Source organism: Chiroxiphia lanceolata, chromosome 5 (assembly GCF_009829145.1).
Source record: "Chiroxiphia lanceolata isolate bChiLan1 chromosome 5, bChiLan1.pri, whole genome shotgun sequence".
In the NCBI taxonomy this organism is placed as follows: Eukaryota; Metazoa; Chordata; class Aves; order Passeriformes; family Pipridae; genus Chiroxiphia; species Chiroxiphia lanceolata.
The window spans coordinates 67,985,440-68,004,146 of record NC_045641.1 but is presented as its reverse complement, the minus strand read 5'-3'; the positions used below and the strand labels follow the sequence as shown (position 1 = coordinate 68,004,146).

The 18,707-nt window shown below is 43.0% G+C and overlaps 1 protein-coding gene across 3 annotated transcripts in view; it reads left to right on the top strand.

Moving 5' to 3' along the window:
- BPGM (bisphosphoglycerate mutase) overlaps positions 1-15,067 on the top strand; it is a 38,082-nt gene extending 23,015 nt beyond the window's left edge. For 2 of the 3 annotated variants that reach the window (XM_032687577.1, XM_032687576.1), the window contains exons 2-4: positions 704-796; positions 3,148-3,804; positions 11,813-15,067. In XM_032687577.1, the coding sequence (XP_032543468.1) occupies positions 3,204-3,804; positions 11,813-11,991 (780 nt within the window). In that variant the 5' untranslated portion in view covers positions 704-796; positions 3,148-3,203 and the 3' untranslated portion in view covers positions 11,992-15,067. Of the gene's footprint in view, positions 1-703; positions 797-2,702; positions 2,812-3,147; positions 3,805-11,812 lie in introns of those variants that run through there. The other variant, XM_032687578.1, reaches the window with a different exon arrangement.
- The last annotated feature ends 3,640 nt before the right edge of the window (positions 15,068-18,707 follow it).

Below are 18,707 nucleotides of genomic sequence, written 5' to 3'. Positions count from 1 at the left end.
CCAGTCGTCGCCCCGCGCTGGCGGCCGCCTGTGTTGGCACCGGGAGGTGCTGCCCTACTTCTGGGTGAGCCTCTCCGTGCTCGGGGAAGGCCGAGGGACGCAGGTGTACCGTGTAAGAGGGCTGGAGCAGGAGCCCTGGAAGTTCTGGTAGTTAAACCTTAAAACTGCGCCTGGCCAAAAGCTCTGCTGGTGTAAGGTGCGCTGCTGTCCTGTGCTCATGTCTCTGTTCTGTCATGGAATGGTTTGCGTTGGAAGGGGCCTTAAAGATCATCTTGTTCCAGTCCCCCTCCAACTAGACCAGGTTGCTCAGAGCTCCAACCAGCCTGGTCTTGAACATCTCCAGGGGTGAGGCAACCACAGCTTCTCTGAGCAACCTGTTCCAGTGCCTCTGTGCTGGGTCCAGGTCTGTTTTCTGTGTCCTCCTTGCTATCTCAGGGATTTCGGTAGATTTCTGCACACTAGAGCTGTGGTAATTGCAGTCTAAACAAATCTGGGGGAGGAAATGGTATCCCGGGGCATCTGACAGGCAAGAAACCTTCCCTTGTTGGCAATGCAGGAACTGTAGGTTCACATCTTTTTGGGAGAAGAGGGTTGGTAGCTTTCCCAGCACATGCAAGAGTTGTGTGTTCTATGATGGTTGGCATAGCCATTTGCAGTTGTGATCCCTTTCTGTGAGTGCTCGGTGTTTGTTCTTTCTCTGCAGGTAATGAGACAGGAGTTTGTGGTGGCCTCTATATAAAGCAGCTCTCGAGTCTGTGGTGGGATTTTTGTAGGCTATTCCTTTGCCATAGGAAAGGTGAGTAGGATTGTTTCCATGTGTTGCTCTAAGGCTTTCTAGCTTAAATGCTTCCATGAGCAGACTGATATTTAAAACAACTTTGTGATTGCCAGTCCTTTCTAAATTTGTTTGATGATATGTTTTATGTAGCTGAACTGAAGTTCATGGTCCCCAGATGATATTAGGTCTTTGTATAACTGGTTTTTTTTAATATTCGTTAAATTTTTTATTGTTTTGGCCAAAAGTACCAACCAGACTCGTGCACCTCCTCTAATGTTGAGTCTTGATCTTTTGGTTGGGTCTTAATTTGATTTTGTAAAATATGCAGTCTGTTCCTGTAGATAATACTTCATTGTTCAGACTAATTGATTGTATCTGCAGAGATGGAGTTTTCTCTGGGGCTACTTATGTGTAGTAGTTCATGCTTTGGACACCTGCAATTTTTTAATCGTATCTCAGGGATGTTGGAGAAAGCATTTGCATCTAAAGGCAAAGTGGTCTATCTGACACTTGTTTTTGTTATAAACCTGGGATCTTAAAGGGTGTAGTTTAGTGTTGTGTGTGATGTGACATGACACCTGAATCCTAGCAATAGCTGATTTCTTTGCTTAACGTGCAATTGATTGTTGTGAGTGGAAAAAATGGGGCGTGCAGGGGGTTTTGTCTGAGGTGTTCTGTGCCATACACAGATTGTGCCCCCTCCCCTTTGCATGAAATAAGACTTTTCTTTGTATTTATCAACTGTCTATTGTGTGTCAGACAATATGTCCTGATATTCTGCAAAAATCTCAGTCCTCAAAAGCTTTTTAATCCTGAAGATGTACCATTAGGCAGAAGTTAAAGCTGGGGAGATTTTGCATAGTGTCCTTGTGTGAGATTAAAGGACAACTAAGGTTACAGTTGAGATTAAATTACCGAGTCTGTTAATGAATTCAGCTTTCCTAGACACTTTTTGAAAGTCTGGTAACAATGAGCTCTAATATTGTGCTGGATGTTTCCCAAAACCCAGTGTGCATGGGCCTATCCCGTCCTGCTGACCTAATTCAGGGTCGCAGTGGGCCTGGATTTGAGACACTTGGAGTGTAACTGAAGCAGCTAATTTGAGATGATGGGAGATCCCTTAAGTGTGTCTCTTACGGATATCTAGTCCAAGGTTGGATGTGCAGACCTCAGTCTCCCATTGCCCATGGTTTTGAGAGCTCTTAATATTCATCTGAGTATACAGCGGTGCTCCCAGTGTGTAGAGTTGTATTTTTATATTTTTCCCCCCTGCTTTGTCCATTATAATCTAGCCTGTTTCTCAGGTCAGAGTGATCAGGTGGGGCTTTCAGAGTTGCAGTGCTGTGTTAGATGGACCTTTTTGGCATTGCATAATCTACTTAGAAGATCTTTGACCACCTTGCAGACCCTTTTGACCAGTGGTCAAAATGTATCTCCCATTGAAGATAATCCAGGGGTAGTGTTGCTTGGTCAGCAAGAGCAGAGAAAGGTACTGTTTGACCTTATGAATGTGTAGCTCTTATTTAATGAGGACAACAAACAGGCCTTTTGTGCCCACTACAAAAGTAAAAACATTAATCCTGGTGCCTGAGAAACTGGCATTGTACATCACAGGCAGAAGAGGAATAATATATTTGAAAGTCAGGAAGGGGATGGAATAATTTGTGAGGTCACTGCTGGATTCAGTGTATTGAGGACTTGCTAGCTGTGCATTGCATCCCAGAGTGTGTGTGAGAGTGGAGGAATGATGGAGGAGGTTGCCTGCAGAAAAATCAACCAGAGACTGGAATAATTAGCAGGACAGGATGGGGTCATGAGGAAACATATTATGCAGAGCATAATTATGGTGACATCTCCTTTGAGAAAAGCTGATAAGGGTCTGTATGTTGCCAGTTCCAGTTCTGTGGTCCTACTCTCCAGCTCCTCTGGCTGAGGGCCACAGCTGCTGTCTGTGCCTGCATTCCCTCAGAACCAGTGTGGATCTGGGAAGCCCTTGTGTGCTTGAGCTCCATGTGTTACTTCTGAGTTCAGCGGTGAGAGTGAGATCTGCTTCTCTGAGAGCCTGTGATACTGAGTCAGGCTCTGTTAAAGCACTTGAGGGAAACCTGTAGACTGGAACAGCTTGTACAAATCTGCTCTTAATTAATTGGTTAAGTGGGCTAGTTGCAACAAGTTGGGTGGAGGATGGTGTTTCTCTTCCTACACGAGAGTGGGAGGAATTCAAAACCAGGAGACCTCAAACGTAAAAACATACTCAGCAGACACTTGTCTCTTTGGTTGTTCTGATTCTGATAGTTGTTTACTTTTTGCTGACACATTGTGCATTATCTGTGGGATGTTTGATGCATCTATCTCATGTTTTTGTCCAGATGCATCGTTATTAGATGCCAGATCGAGTGGCCAGCTGTGCTAAGCTGCAATCAAAATGTCTAAGTATAGGCTTGTTCTCTTAAGACATGGGGAAGGAGCCTGGACCAAGGAGAATCGCTTCTGCAGCTGGGTGGACCAGAAGCTGAGCAGTGATGGGATAAAGGAAGCTCAGAACTGTGGCAAACACCTGAAAGCGCTGGGCTTTGAGTTTGACCTCGTCTTCACCTCTGTGCTGAGCCGCTCCATCCAGACTGCATGGCTGATCCTGGAAGAGATGGGCCAAGAGTGGGTCCCCATTCAGAGCTCCTGGCGGCTGAACGAGCGTCACTATGGTGCACTGATCGGGCTCAACAGAGCAGAGATGGCTCTGAATCACGGGGAGGAGCAAGTGAAAATATGGAGGAGAAGCTACGATGTCACCCCGCCTCCCATATCTGAGTCTCACCCTTACTACGAAGAGATCTACAACGATCGCCGCTATAAATGCAGTGATGTCTCTCAGGAAAACCTCCCGAAAGCTGAAAGTCTAAAAGATGTGCTTGATAGACTGCTTCCCTATTGGAATGAAAAGATTGTGCCAGAACTAAAAAGTGGCAAAATGATTCTGATCTCTGCTCATGGTAACAGCAGCAGGGCATTGCTGAAACATGTTGAAGGTAAGGGTCTTTTTTCTTTTTTTTGGTCTTCCTCTCTCCTCCTTACTCAATGGCTTGGAGTTTTGTATCTTGTTCTGTAATGTATGTTACTTATCTGGGCCAGGATGTAATGTTTCTAATCTCCAAGGAGAAAATAAAAAGTTGATCAGGAGTCAAACTGAGGCACGTGGAAGCAGGGAGAGTTAGTTAGGTTAATGTATTTAAGAAAAGGGCCAGATGCTTTCTTCTTGTTTCTCATTGTTCATTTAAAACTACTGTATTCAAACTAATTTTGCAGTTGGTCCAGATAGACAAAAACTCTTCAGGCTCAATTATTTTTGGATTTATTCAGCTGTTTTGTCAGGTTTGAAATCATCATCTGTTCATTAAACAAGCATTGCTGTAACACAGTAGAATAAAAGTGCTTGACTTGGGTTGTGGAAGATGTTCTTTAGTATTACTGTGGTTGGGTCACTTTGAGGCTTCATTCTTCATAATTTTTTACTTAAAAGCTGTATGCCAGAGAGTTCTGCAGAGAGTAGGCACTTGCTAAAGCTTATGCAAATACTGTGTTTTTTCCCAATATAGAAAATGCATTCTGGTAAACAGCCAAGTTGGTAGCTTAGTGTAAGGTTGCTTATTTTTGTTTGCTTTGGGAGGTACCGTTAAAGGCCATCTGCTCCAACCCCCTTGCAATAAGCAGGGACATCTTTGACTAGATCAAGTTGGTCAGAGCCCTGTCCAAACTGGGCTTGAATGTTTCCACAGGGATGGAACATCTACTACCTCTCTGGTGAACATGTTCCAGTGCTTTACGAGCCTCATCATACAATTTTTCTTCCTTATATCTAGTCTGAATCTACCCCCTTTTATTTTAAAATTGTTACCCCTTGTCCTATTGCAACAGGCCCTGCTAAAAAGTCTGTACCCATCTTTCTTAGATGCCCTTGGGAGCCTTCTCTTCTTCAAGCTTAACAACCCCAAGTCTCTCAGCCTTTCCACACAGGAGATGTGCTCCATGCCTCTGATCATCCTTGTGGCCCACCTCTGGTCCTGCTCCAACAGATCCATGTCTTTCTTGTGCTGAAGATCCCAGAGCTGGGCTTGGAAAGGATTTATCTGGGACTTGACTTAAAGATAAATCACATCCTTTGCATTGTTAGATTCTTCCCCCCTCCTTCCTCTTTCATCTCATGGCTTCCAGGTCATCCTAAACTGGAAGATGGAATATATTAATTTCTTTGTGGGAAGAGTAGATTAATTTATTTAATTTGAGTTTAGTGATTATATATGTGTTAATGCAGCCTACTGGAGTTGTAGTTGCAAGTATGCACAGACTGGATTGTGTCCACTCAATTTTTTTCTTTTAGTTATGAAATCTTTTGTTATGTGCCCCTGTGGCTCTGACTGCTGAGTACCTTTTGCATTTGACCATGTTGAAACAGTGAAGACAGCTGATGCTTTAGCAGAAACCAGACACCTGAGAAATGAGGATGTACAAGTGGCTTCTGGAACTAGAAAGGCTGTGAGTCCTGGGGTCCAGGATGGAGGAGGAAAACTGGTTCAGTTGGTTCCACTGATGTTCTCAGAGGTGGTTGTCCACACTGTGTGAAATGATAAAAATCACAAAGGAGGAAGGGGGAGGGGGAACTGCAACCACAGTGTGTCCCCTGCACCCCAAGAACTGAACCAGTTCCATGAAACCATAATGGACAGGCCCTTTGGGGGTGAAGTGCTGACAGGTGACCATGGCTTCAGCAGAGCCCCTGGGCCACATTCTGTGCAGGCATGCACTGAGGCTGAAGCTGATGACACCAGGGACTGGTAAAGGTTCCTTTGTAGTTAGTATGGACTCTTTGCTGCATTAAGGTCAGAGAGAAACAATGATGCAGAACTTTTCTTTGGGACAGTTGTTAACTCAACCTTTTCCAGGACTGCCCACACTCAGCCAAAGTAAAAAAAGCTGTGTTTTGTCTGTCTTACAGTGCTTGACCCTCCCAGCATATGCTTATACAGGGAAATGTGAGGAATCCTTGGCAGAGGATCTTCTCTTGACTAAGGACTGTCCATCAGCTGCCCCACAGAAGCAATTGCCAGATACCTGCTGGCTCTCCTGCTGTTTATGTAGTGGAGATTGGATTGCTGAAGAACTGGCCTGAAGGGTAGCATGAACAGAGACCCCTGTTGTTTCAACCTGCTTATTTTTTAATTATTATTATTTTTAATTTTTATTTAAGAACTCCTTAGCTAGGTCTGAGAGCTCCTTCTCTGCATTGCTGACTTGCTCTCCCTTTGCCTCCTGAAAGGTTGTGAGTTGCTTTGGAGTCTTGCTGGAGTTGGACCTGATTCAAGACTGCTTGAAGTTTTGCAATCTGCTGTATTTATAGCACCCAATGTGAGAGGGACTTTGTTTTTATGAATTTTTTTGATAAACTTAGTGTATCCTGTACTTCAGTACATTTTCTAGGCCTCTCTAGCTTAGTTGGAACAATTTTTTTTCCTCTCTTTTTTTTTTTTTTTGGCATTTTGAAAATTGGGCTCCAAATGCCTCAAGCAGCAATCCTTCAAGACTACATGACTACTTGAATGGCTTAGTCATAGAGTTAATTTTAAGTTTCTAAGCTACATCTTCCAAGATTAAATGGCAGTAAATACGAATGTTTTCATTCGGTTTGGTCTGATGAAACAATTCTGTGTTTCACTCTGAATTTTATTTTTTTTTCTAAAAGACTTAAGAGTATCCTTGAAGTTGTTATTTCAAGGAGGTATTGTTGTGGAACAGGCCTGCGATTCTCCAAAACTGGTGAAGAGCTGTAAATGTAGTTCTGCTTGCATGCAGTCATCAGAACAGAGTATTGTGCTAACAATGGGTTTGGATTTTGGTCTTATTTTCTCAGTGCACAGAGGAGGGGACATCATTAAGGTGTATGAAATGCCTGTAGGATTTGCCATGCTAAATACTCACCCTAGATGCACAGGATATATTTACAGCTGATTTGCTCAATTCTTTGGTGGAGGAATAGTTTTCTCTTTATCTAATAACTCGTGTTTCAGATTGGAAACCTTTTAGCAGTGTCCCATTGTGAAGACATCAGTGTAATACTTTTGACCACCTTGCCCTGTTTGTATTGAAGTATTTATTGGGAGACCAAGTCCAATGGACTGATTTATCAGGTGACTTGCAGAAGGATTAGTGAGCTGTCTCAACTTCTTTCTTTCTTCCCAACCATTTATCCCTGAGGACTGGTCTCAAGTACTGCAAGACATGGTCCTGTGGAAGACCTGATTCTCGAGTGTCCAACCTGTTGAAAGGTTGTCATCTCTTAGATATGGTGTGATGGTCACTGAGCCTTGTCATGCTCAGGGCTAAAAACAGAGGAGAGGAGTTACCTGGTCTCTTGATGATGCAGATGTTGCAACCACTGGGCTTGACTGGTTGTCACAGAGCTGGGACAGATCTCTGGAACTGGGCTTGCAGGTAGAATGTGGTGACTGTGAAGGCCTCATGCTGGTTTTGCCAGTCTGTGAGCAGGGAGAGCAGTGCCCTCAGGGTTTTACTTTCTTGCACTACTCTAAGTGTGATACTTTTGCAGTCACAGTATTCTAGTAGTTTACGTGCTGGAGCTACACATGGTGTGACCTGGTGTGGATTGTGTGTTGAGGGCTTCTTAACAAGATTACTGCTGCTTGACCTTCTTAAGGAAATACTACTTATGTGCCTGTGGTGTCTGAGTGCAGCTACAGAAAACAGCTTGAGATCTAACAGTTCAGTGCTGTTGAAATGAGATGGTTTTGCTCTCCCTGTCATTCACCCCAGTCTTTGCTGTGCTTCTGCTGCTTATTTCTCATGAGCTTGTTGAACCTTATTGCAAGTTAACTTGGCCTGTATTTTGGCCACTGCTGAGCAGTGCTCCCAGAGCATCAAGGCTGTCTCTCCAACATTGTCCCTCACTAGGCTGGGGCTGGGCAAGTTTTTGGGAGGGGATGTAGCCAGGAGAACTGACCCAATCTGAACTTTGGGTATTCCTAACCATAGGATGTGCTCAGCAGTAACAGCTAAGAAAAAGGAAGAGGGGCATTTGTAATGGCACTGGAGCAACTGCTGTGCATGCTGAAGCCCTAATTAGTGGGAATAGATTGGACATCACCTGCTGATGGGAAGTAGGGAATAAATCCTTGGTTTTTCTTCACTTCTGTGCTTGGCCTTTGCTTATGCTTTAGTAAACTGCCTTTCTCTTGACCCACAAGTTTTTTTTTCCTATTTCTTCTCCCTTCCCATCATGCTGGGGAGGGGAGTGATAGAATAGCTTTGTGGGTACCTGGTGTCCAGCCAGGGTCAACCCCCCATAATTCTTTTTGGTGCCCTACTGGAGCCCCCTGCTACTGAAACCTTGCCATACAAACCTGATACAGACATAGCAAATCTTGGCAGACATAAGGATGAAACAAATATAGATGATATGCTGCTGCCATGGTTGTAGCCCTCCGTTTTCTTTCTTTCCTTAAAATCTGCACAACAAACTAACATTCTGTAAAGACCAAAAGCCAGATTCTAGCACTGCTTACTTCCCTCCTCTTCCCTGTTGAAGTTAGGTCCTCCTTAGTGTACAGGGAGGACAGAAATTGGCTCTGAATATTTAACTTACTAGGGTAAAGCTTCAGTATTTTCGTTAAGCATCTGGGAAGGATGTTATGACCTGATTTGGATCTCAGTTACAGAGCACCAGTTCTTGCTCAAGTCCATTGTGGCTGAATTTATGCATATGATCTTGTGTGTTTTATTGGATGAATCATCTGGCCTCAAGTGTAGTTGGCATGCAGGGGAAGAGGGGTGTAGTTATTCTCAGTAGCTGTTGTGGTTTTTGTGTTGCTCCAACCAGAAGAATAGAAGGAAGGAACTTGGTAAGAGCAGGTGAGAGGGAAGGAGAAGCTGAACTGGCCTTTGTAGAAGCTGGCTGCAGGTGCTCAAAATCAGTGGGGTTTGTCTCTGTAGGACTTTCCAGTTTATGAATATTTCAGAGCACTTCATGGGCCACCACATAAAGGTGAATTCTTAAACTTACACTGATAAATTCCTGGTCTCTGTGGGTTTGATCACCCACAGTTCAGTTAAATGGAGCTGGGAAAAAATTCTGAATGTGATTTTTCAAAGGTCTTTTTTGTAATAATTGCTGTACCAAATTATTACAATGTTCATGTACTGAACTGCTTCCTGCTGTACAGCTGGTGTTAAGGGATAGTGTTTAACATATGATTGTGAGAGAACATTGGAGATGTCCACTTGAGGAATGTAGTTGCTCAGTCAGCATTTTGTTTGGGGTCCTGAGGAAGTCATCTCAAGTATTTCAGTAATGCCTGTGGGTTCTCATGGCTGTAAGTAGGTAGGACCTGGGTTTTAAACCTTCTTGGGTAAAGACTGCTTCCAGCAACCCTTTAGCAGTGCTGAGACCCAGGCTTTGGGATTAAAGTGGGGAGGGAAGAGTGTTGATTCTTCGGTGATCTTACTTCCCATTGCACCTTGTAGTCAGCAGTTGAGACCTTGCTCTGATTTCACCCTTCTTCCCTGTGAGGTACGACAGGTTGTGACACAGGCCAGCTCAGATGAAGTGCAAGAAAAGGTCAGCTGGTTTGAGTTACAGCACGTGAAGTAACTGGATAGCAGTTGCTGGATAGCAGATATCCAGTTGCAGTGGCTGGAGTGTGAGATGTAAACCCTTCCCTGGCCTCCTGGCCTGCTGGGTCGGGGAAGTGTTCTGATGAACTTTCCCTGCAACCAAAGAGTTTATGTGACAATCCTGCTCAGCTTCTTCCTTCCTGAGGAACAGAAATACTTCACAGATACTCTACCAGTGCTGAGATAAAGCCACAGGACACTGTTGTTTCTTTAGAATTTTCTTCTGACTTCAGCTTGTGTTTCCATGCTTCTGGCTGTGAGGCAACACTTCTGTAGGAGGAAAAATCCTGAGGAGAAAGCCATCCTGCTTGTTGCAGCATGTTTATTCTAGACTGCACCATTTTGCTTTGTAAATCAATACTAGTTGACATTTGTGGTCACTTTGTGTTCTGTAAAAACCAATAAAATGCATTTCTGAATCTGTGTAGCTACAGCTAGTTTTGTTTATTCCTCTCCAGAGGAAAAACCTTTTAAATATCATGGGTCATGACCACATTATATGGTTTGCCTTAACTATCCTGTGTGACTTCATCTCCTTTGTGTATATATGAGTGGTTTCATCTGGGAGACTGAGAGGTGGGCAGAACACTTCCTAGAGAGTCTGGGACATGTATGTTGTTAAAATCTGATGTTTGAGAATCCTTGAAATAAGAGCTCAGGCAGCTTGACTGCTTGTTTTGCAAACCAAAGTCTTTGAGAATTGTACTTATGCCTGGTAAGCAGACTCAGTATTTTTCCCATTGATTTCTGTGCTGGTTTAAAATTTTAGATGCTCCTTGAGTTCTTTGCTGTAGGTCTGATTCTTTGGCCTACGACAGCTGAGTATCCCTTGTGTGCAAGGATTGCTTAAACTGTCACAGTGTGAATTTTTTTTTAAGGACTGATGTTCAGTATTGTAACAAAGTATAAGTTTCTCAAAAGGGTTTGTTTCTGATGCTCCATGCCCTTGGAAACTCAGGGCTAACCTAAGTGCTTGGGCTGATCTAAGCAAGAGTAGGTCACTGCAAAAGTTGCATGCTTGTGTAGTCTTTTCTACCTCATGGTTAGTTCTGGTTTTTCTGACCTGTTGTCATCCTACTGTGGCTGAGTGGCTTCACTGGTGTGGGTTTTCCTGTTAATGTGCTGGCTTTTCTGCTTAATGTGAAAATCACTGGTAAATTTGCACCCCTGTATTCTGAGAACCATCTGTTTTGTCAGCTGCTCAAGAGGATGTTTTCTTGGTGCACCTTGGTCTAGTTTATATGGTGTCATCACCTTAGAAGCTTGATTGGGTGCATTTTCTAAGTGTGGGTTGCTCAAAGCTGTCCTGCTGTACAACAGCAGGCTGCTGCTGTGACCTCAGTACTTCTAAAAAGGGGAGGAAAAAAGAAATATTGACATTCCCAGTGGCACTAGCTTTCTTTTGCCCGATTTTCTGAGAGAATGTCTTTGCAGTCACTGCTTCTTAATGCGACTATTTAGACCTTGTGTGAACACTTTATTAGGATGTTTGGTCTCAAAATTCACTTGGAGTCTCTGGAGACTTGTGTGTTTGATGTAAAAATAACCAGCCATTCCATTGAGATCAGAGCCTTCAGAATATTTTAATTAAGGACATCTGAATAAAATGAAATTTCTCTCCAGGTACACGTTCTTTTAGTGAAGTGGTAAATACTCTAAGCTGTAAAGTTGACTTCTTCCCTCCTTTTTCTTCCCCATTCCCTCATTTGAAAGTGCAAATGAATATCCTGTATGTACTAATCCTGACAGGAGTACTGTTGACACTGCTGTAAACTTGTTTATGAGAAACTGTAAACTTGTTTATGAGATCTGAGTGATCCTGACAGTAGAAGAATTAAATACTGTCTTTTAAGACAACTTGTGTGAGAAGCTTCGCGTACAAAATTGAAGAGAAAAATTAACCTTGGTGTTCTGCCTTTTTAAAGAGGCTGTGTGTATTGGTTGTTTACAGAGGTTGTTTCATGTTGGAGTAGCACATGTGGACTCTAATCATCCTTTATGATGCATGAGTTGGGAAACTGTGGAGGAGAACCTATTGTCCTCCATGTCCTGTGTTAAAGGAACAGTGTAGTCTCCAGAACAGTCTCTTTCTGTTTTTTTTTTTTTTTTTTTTCACATGCGTAGGCTGAAAAAAATGAAGAAACTCTCGTCACCTCCATGAGAATTCTCTCCTTTAGCTGTTCCTAAAGCACAAACCAATCTATGGCCTAGGCTGGGAATTGACAGTTGAGTAGCTGATGGTGTTGGTGGAGTCTGGAATGTGTCCTTGGCTGTTTTAAGATCAGATAATCTCAGAAATAAGGCAATAGGTGACTAGGAAGCTGTAGGTGTAACTCTGTGTTTTTCCTTTGGCAGGCATCTCCGATGAGGACATCATCAATGTTACTCTCCCCACTGGTGTGCCCATACTTCTTGAACTTGATGAGAATTTGCACCCTCTGGGCCCTCACCAGTTTCTGGGTGATCAAGAAGCTATCCAAGCTGCCATCAAAAAAGTGGAAGATCAAGGGAAAGTAAAATCTGTTGAGAAGTAAAATGTCACTGACTAATGAAGCTGTGTTCAAAGTGTGGTAGTAAGTGACAATGTATGTATGACTGCTAGGTTGTACTGTGTGAATGTCTCAATTTCAGGCACTAAATAATTGGGAGGGACAATTGTTGAGTCTCAGGTTGATAGCTTAACCCTTTGCCTTTTCAAAAACTGGACTTTAGATCACAACGTGAGGTTATCAATACTGGAAAAAAGAAATGAAGAGATGATTCAGGTAATGGAAACTTGTAAAGCAGTCTGCCCCAGATCTGGGACTGAGGATGGCCCAGTACAGAAAAAAAGGGATGTGTTAGTGTTGTCTACCAACAATCAGTCCTAATCTGTTAAGGAGAAAAGCACCAGCTTACTGTACTAGTTAAGTCCAGGTTGTTATAGGTGCTAAAACTTTCTCACTGACAAAGTGGCACCAGATAACTCTGTTATCAACTGTGATTCCTCTGTGTTAGTGGCCATGACAATTTGTTGTGAATGGATTTCCCTCAGTCTTTCTGAACACTTCCAGCTGGACAACTCTCTGCCTTTGTTATTTTGAATCTTCCATGGCCAGTTCACGATCCAGAGAATTTTGTAGAGATGTTCTGACTGTTAGTTATCCTAGTTGTCTTTTGTTACACTATACTTTGTTTTTTCAAAGGAATCTAGATGGAATTGCTTTTCCTCCACCACCTTTGCAAAGCCTAGCATGACTGCATTTTGCTGGCTTGCAGTAATAGCATCTAACTCAGACTTAAGTACACAAAAGAAGCACAGAGGTTTCCTGCTTAGTGTTTAAATTATAATGGAGCTCTCAGGGACCTGAATACCTTTGAAACACTTCTGTAACATTTAACTCAATAAAACTGGATATAGGAACTCCTCCCCCCCCCCCCCAAGCTTTCCTGAGTTGCAAAGATATCCTGATAAATATGTTCTGCAGTAATATTACTGTGACATTATCTGTATCAAATTCTCTGAAGGGCTGGAAGAGATGTATGAGGCAGGTAAGAAGTGTTACTGGGTGCAGCTCATTCAGCCATTGTGCTGGTAGGGAAGGATATTCTGCCAAGCCTGAAAGTGTTCTCCAATAAACCTCTCCTCACAATCATAGCTTGATTCCTGCTCAGTGTGGCCTTGCTGTTGTTAGGCACTGATTTTGACCAGTTCACACTGTGGTTGGATGTAGTGTAGCATGTATGGATGGCACTCTGATGTTCTCTTCATGTACACAAGCATCAGGGTAATTCCACTTTTGAAGACTTGCTCTTAATCTTACCTGCAAATATGATACTGTTACTAAAATTTATATCTGGCCCACTATCACAACACCTGAGCATCTTGATTCTGACCTCACACACTGTCATGGGTGTCATTTGTGTGTGTGCTGTTAGAGCTGAATGTGTTCTCAGCATGGCCCAGGTACAAATACTGCTGTTAACGAGAATTTCCTTCATATGATGATGGTATAAACTTTTACAGTCCTAGGGCAGCTGCTGCTTTGCAGTGAGCAGCTCTGTAAACTCACTTTGTGAGAGGATGTTGTTTTGTTCTGAGGAAAGCAGTGTGGCAGTGTGGTGTGCCTCTGACAGTCTTCCTGATGCGTGGAGCAAGGCTTTCCGGGTCTGATGCCAGGTCAGAGTAGTGTAGCACAAAATTCATAAAAGACTTCTTGCTAGGGGGCAGTTTCTCTTGCATGAATTATGCTTGGGCTTCTCTTTGGTTTTGTTTTTGTAGCCCCTGCAGTAGGAACAAAGTTACATGTTTCTCTTTTGAACATAAAGCTGGTAGGTTTCCTCTTTCTTTGTACAAGAAAGGGTTTTTCAGTGTTTGTTTTGCGGCCTTTTTTGTTGTTTTTTGTTTGTTTGTTTGTTTTTTTTCTCTGAAATATTGTTAGCAGCTTCTCTACTCCTTTATTTGATACTGACTTACTCCTTTATGGGTTTTTAGTTTTCTATGTGTAGAGTAACTCTGAATCTTAGTTGATACTTTACAAGTCAGTGTGACAGACTTAGATTGTTCATCAGCCAATGTTCACCTGTGAATGCCCTGAGAAGGGCCTCTGGCACTCAAGTGATTAAATTCTTCCCCCAACATTATGTAATGTGTCAAGTTTAGTATCAAGTGAAAGTTACTGTAGGCTTGTAAACAAGACTAGCAGAGCCACCTGTTGTCAGTGGGAACTGCCTGCATCCAGATATGAGTGTACAGGCCATGTCCACATCCCTTTGGCATTGTGGTATCGCAGTGTAGAACTTCTTCAGGACTTGATGTGCAGCTGGAATATATGTGGAAATGGAAACCAGCTGAACTGGGAGATATGCTCTCTCTTCCCCTCCTCTTAGAGAACCCATACTCTCTTCTGAGCAATGGAAAGGTAGGGTAGACAAGTAAATTTGGAGAGCATTATTGCTTCTTCTTGCAGCTGAATGGGTAAAATTGATCAAAACATCCTTTCAGAAGAGTCGTGGACAGTAAGAAGAGAACACTAGTGTGATGTTTTCAGGTGATGCTGTTTTTATAGTGCTGCTTGAGATGTGAACAGTGACAGTGCCCTGGGAAGTTTGATTGTGACTCCAGAGCGATGACAGAATTTTACATGCACATCTGGCAGCAATAACACCTCACGAAAGTATCAGATGGAACCAACTGGGGATTTCATTGTTCTCCTTAAGATTATTTTAACACCTTGCAATGCTTCCTTCTGAATAGCCTTTTAATTAAAATCCTGATTCATAAAACATGTATATTGAAGAACAGAAACCACCTTCCATCAACAGTGGCATAAAGATTGCTGATCTTCAGGCAAAGCTACATGAGAGGGAGACATGAGAGTCTTGCTGGTGACTTTAGAGATGAGTGGTTGGGAAGCATTTTCCCCATATTTAAGTATGCCTCAAAGTCCTATAAGGTAACTGGTGTTTTTACAGTTAACATAATGGATGTGGTTAATTTGGTTTGTTTATGTATTTTTAACTTGTGGCTCATAGCAGTAATAGATCTAGATCCTCTTGAAAACCTTTGTAAATAGGGAGGATCTGGCAAGTTCTTTCTAGCACAATAAATTCACCTGAAATAGAATTCAACTTGACTTGTCTTTTTTTTCCTTCTACTCCCATCCCCTTTGTCTCCTTTTCAGGGCTGATAACTAAATAAAAGTGACCTTCAGGGTTCCAAAACTCCTGAAACTGTCATTGATTGCACATCACCCTTCAACTGGGCTAAAATAGTGTTAGAGCCAACATACCTCATGTTTGCATGTAAATAATTGGGCTGGAGGGAATACATACCTGTTCCAAAGCATGGGGACATTTGCTTGGGAATAATGAACATTTAGTTCAGGAGCAGTGAATCTAAACAAATGCTTGCTGTTCCCCATGCTTGCTTTTCATTTTAATAAGAAGCATTTCAAACTCTGGCCTCTGGAGACCAAGTCAGCCCCTTCACTTTCCAAAGTACTCTGGTGCCAAGCAGAGTTGTAACTCGAATGACAAGCACAAGGAACTACAAGCCTGCTGAGGGCTGTCTTTTGTTACTGACCTTCCCACAGAAGGCCTTGGGTGCTGGGATAATGGGAAGCAGTGTGAAGGTCCTAAAAGTTGAATATTCAGATAGAAGTGGGAAGACAAAGCAGTGTGGCTCAAAATGAATGCATACTGAAGAAACAGATCCTGGTCTTGTGATTGTGTTGAGAGTGAGTGGGGAACGGAGCAGATCTTTCTGAGCCATTTGTGTACTGATATTTAACACTTTGCAGTTAATGTGGCTGCCAGCCAATTCAGAATTCTATTGGTGTTTTAAGGTGTATTCCACCCTCTCCCCCAGTCACCTTTTGTACTTTTCTCTGCCTTTGTAACACCTCAGATTGTTCCAGAGTTGTGTCCACTGTTTCCTGTGCTGGGAGAAAACCATCCGAAGACTGGCTTGGTTTCAGTCCACCATACTTTTGTACCAAGGAATTTGCTTTGAACTTGCTCTACACAGCCTGAGGAGAGACTGTTTCTACCTAGTCACACTTTCAAAATTCACACTTTGGTTTGTGTTTTTTTTTAATGGAAATTTTAGTCTGTGGTAAGTCTGTGGAAAGTGTCTGAATGCCAGCTGAATATTAAACTAATCTGACTCTGCCTCCGTGAGTTTATGATCACCCTGTTTCAGAGCTGCTAGTTCTCAAAGTCCATAATAAATGATACTTCCCTTGTCTGTCTTCTGTGCTGCTGCTACCATCTCCTCAGTCTTAAATTCCCATGGGAAGGAAAGGAAGTTGACAACTCAGCTGCTCAAGAAATTTCAGAGCTGGGTAGGAACAGCCTAGTGATTCAAATGAAGAACTGCAGAAGGATTTGGAAAGAAGGCATCTCCCTTTGAGAGCTGTGCCAAACAGGTGTTTCTGCCTCTTCCTTGTATTATGGTGGCCAACGGTTCTGGAGGTGGGTAAATACAAAAGGGATTCAGCATCCCACAGAGAGCAGAATGGCTGTGACATGGCACTCCTCCCTCCTGCTGCCCTATGAGCTTGTTAGTCAATACCCAGGCCTTCCTGGGGCTATTCTAGCAGAATTTAGCAGCCATGTTGTGCCCCCACTCCACAGAAGGAAGGTGGAGAGGCTCCCTGCTCTGGTTCTTCCTGTTACCCTCACAGATCAGGGGAGGGCAGCAGATACCAGACTGTGGATGTTGCTGTGCTGTGAAGTCCCACCCAGTGCAATGAAGAGGCCTGAAGGTGTCTGATGGCTGTTTTGAAAGGACTGGGCTCCCACAGCTCAGCTGGAGATGGAAATGTTACCCTATCAGGCTTCAGAAGGCAGTCCTAACAGGACCCCTGGCAAGCATATGCTTCATTTACAATAGCCATGTTTTGTCTTGGGTCTCCTTCAGCTCCCCCTCAGCATGGCATGTATTTCCTCACCTTCTGTCTGGCACTTGCTTGAAAGTATTAGTACATGTTAATTAGGTGGAAGAAATTCTTGCTCTCTCTTCTAGAAAAGCAGCATAAGTCCAGTGACAGCACATGCTTACATTTTGGTTGCTGTTGGCCTCAGAGAAGCCAGGCAGGACTTTGCTGCTGCTTTTGCTGCTGCTGCTGCTTTCCACATCTCTAGGCATTTGGAGCAAGCAAAAAAACTGAATATACATGAAGCACCCTGCTGCTGCCAGAGCTGTTTAGTGGAAGTGCCTGTTTCTTTTAACAAAGGACATTTTTTTTCTCCTTGTTCCCAGTGATAATCTAGCAGAAGTGCTGGGAAGTAGGAATATGCACGTGCAGTGAATCCCATAACCTAAATTTAGGATGCTTTGCTGAGGAGTTAACCACCTAGTGAATCCTGCTTTCCTGACAGACACTTATCCAGCTCCCAGTAACTCTAATGTACTGTAAATAAAGCTGAGCTAGTTCTCTAGGTTGCATCTGTGGCTCTTTGTTCCTGAACTCCACAGATTGGTTTGTTTTTTTTTTTTTTCTGAGATCGCTCTGGAAGGCAGTGATACTGGCTATGATAGCAGTGAGAAAGCAAGCATAAATATTCATAACTGTCCCTAAAGGCAAAGCAATCGCTCTTGCACAAATTGCAACTGTAGAAATGCAAGTGGACAGCAGGGGGGGCAAGTGCATTGTGGTAAGTGAATGCAGGAAAACGGGACCAATTTTACACTCATGTGTGCATATGGGGACAGCAAGCTTTAATCAGCCTCTTCTGAAAGACAACACATTTTATCTCTGCCAATGCCACCCTATAGTTTAACAAATGGTGCGAAGATGACTTAGTTCTGGTGTGGAATAAATTGCAATCATCATCTAGGGTTGCTTGTACAGACTGTCAATTAGTCCTGCTTTTGTATTGCATCAGCAGCTTCACTAGAATAGTCAGTGTTGCATGAGAGAAGGAGCACATGCCAAATAAATAATAAAAAAAAAAAACAACCCAGAACTTGGAAGGGGCCTTGAATTTCAGGAATCTGACTTCAGATACTCTTGTACACGTTTTTTCAAAGGATGGTGCGTTCTTCTCTCTCATCTGTTAGGGTTTTCCAGATGAGGAGATACCCTCAAAGTGCTCTATATCCTATTTTCCTCTCGTTCCTTGTTAGCTACTGTGTCCTTCCCTTCTGCTACCTTAGTAACTCAAATTCCACAGCAGCTTGGATTTTGGGACTGTTTTCTCAGCTTGGAAAACGTTAATCAAGATTTGGTCAGAATCCACCTGAAATACTGGCATCTTTGTTCAGAACAGGACATAAATTAAAAAACAATAAGTGAACAGCAGCAAGTGCCAAAACATTTTCCATAGAAAGCTGCTGTCTATGTAATAAACAAATGCCAGTTATCTGAAGACTCACATGGTCCTTCATGTTTGTTTGAGGAGTCACCACCTGGCTCTCAATGGTCCCATTGGCTACTGTATTTCTCACGTCTTCCCAAGTTTGTGGTTTTATGCTGTCCCCTGATGTGACCCTCCCCTAAATTTCTACAACCAACCACAAAGTTCCTCATCCAGCAGCTCCCATGCAGCATTCTTCCATGACACCTTCTTCAGTGGTGTGCCCTGCCAGCTCCAGAGCTGCTTATAAGAGGTGCATAGGTAGGAGGAAACAGGGTCAAGTGTGGAATAGGTCGAAGAGGGAGATACATCTGAAAAAACCTGAGAAGTGTTGTGCTGAGGTATGGATTTCCAGCTGGATCACATTTTATGTTTTACAGTCCTGTCTGTATTCCTGTGATGCACAGGG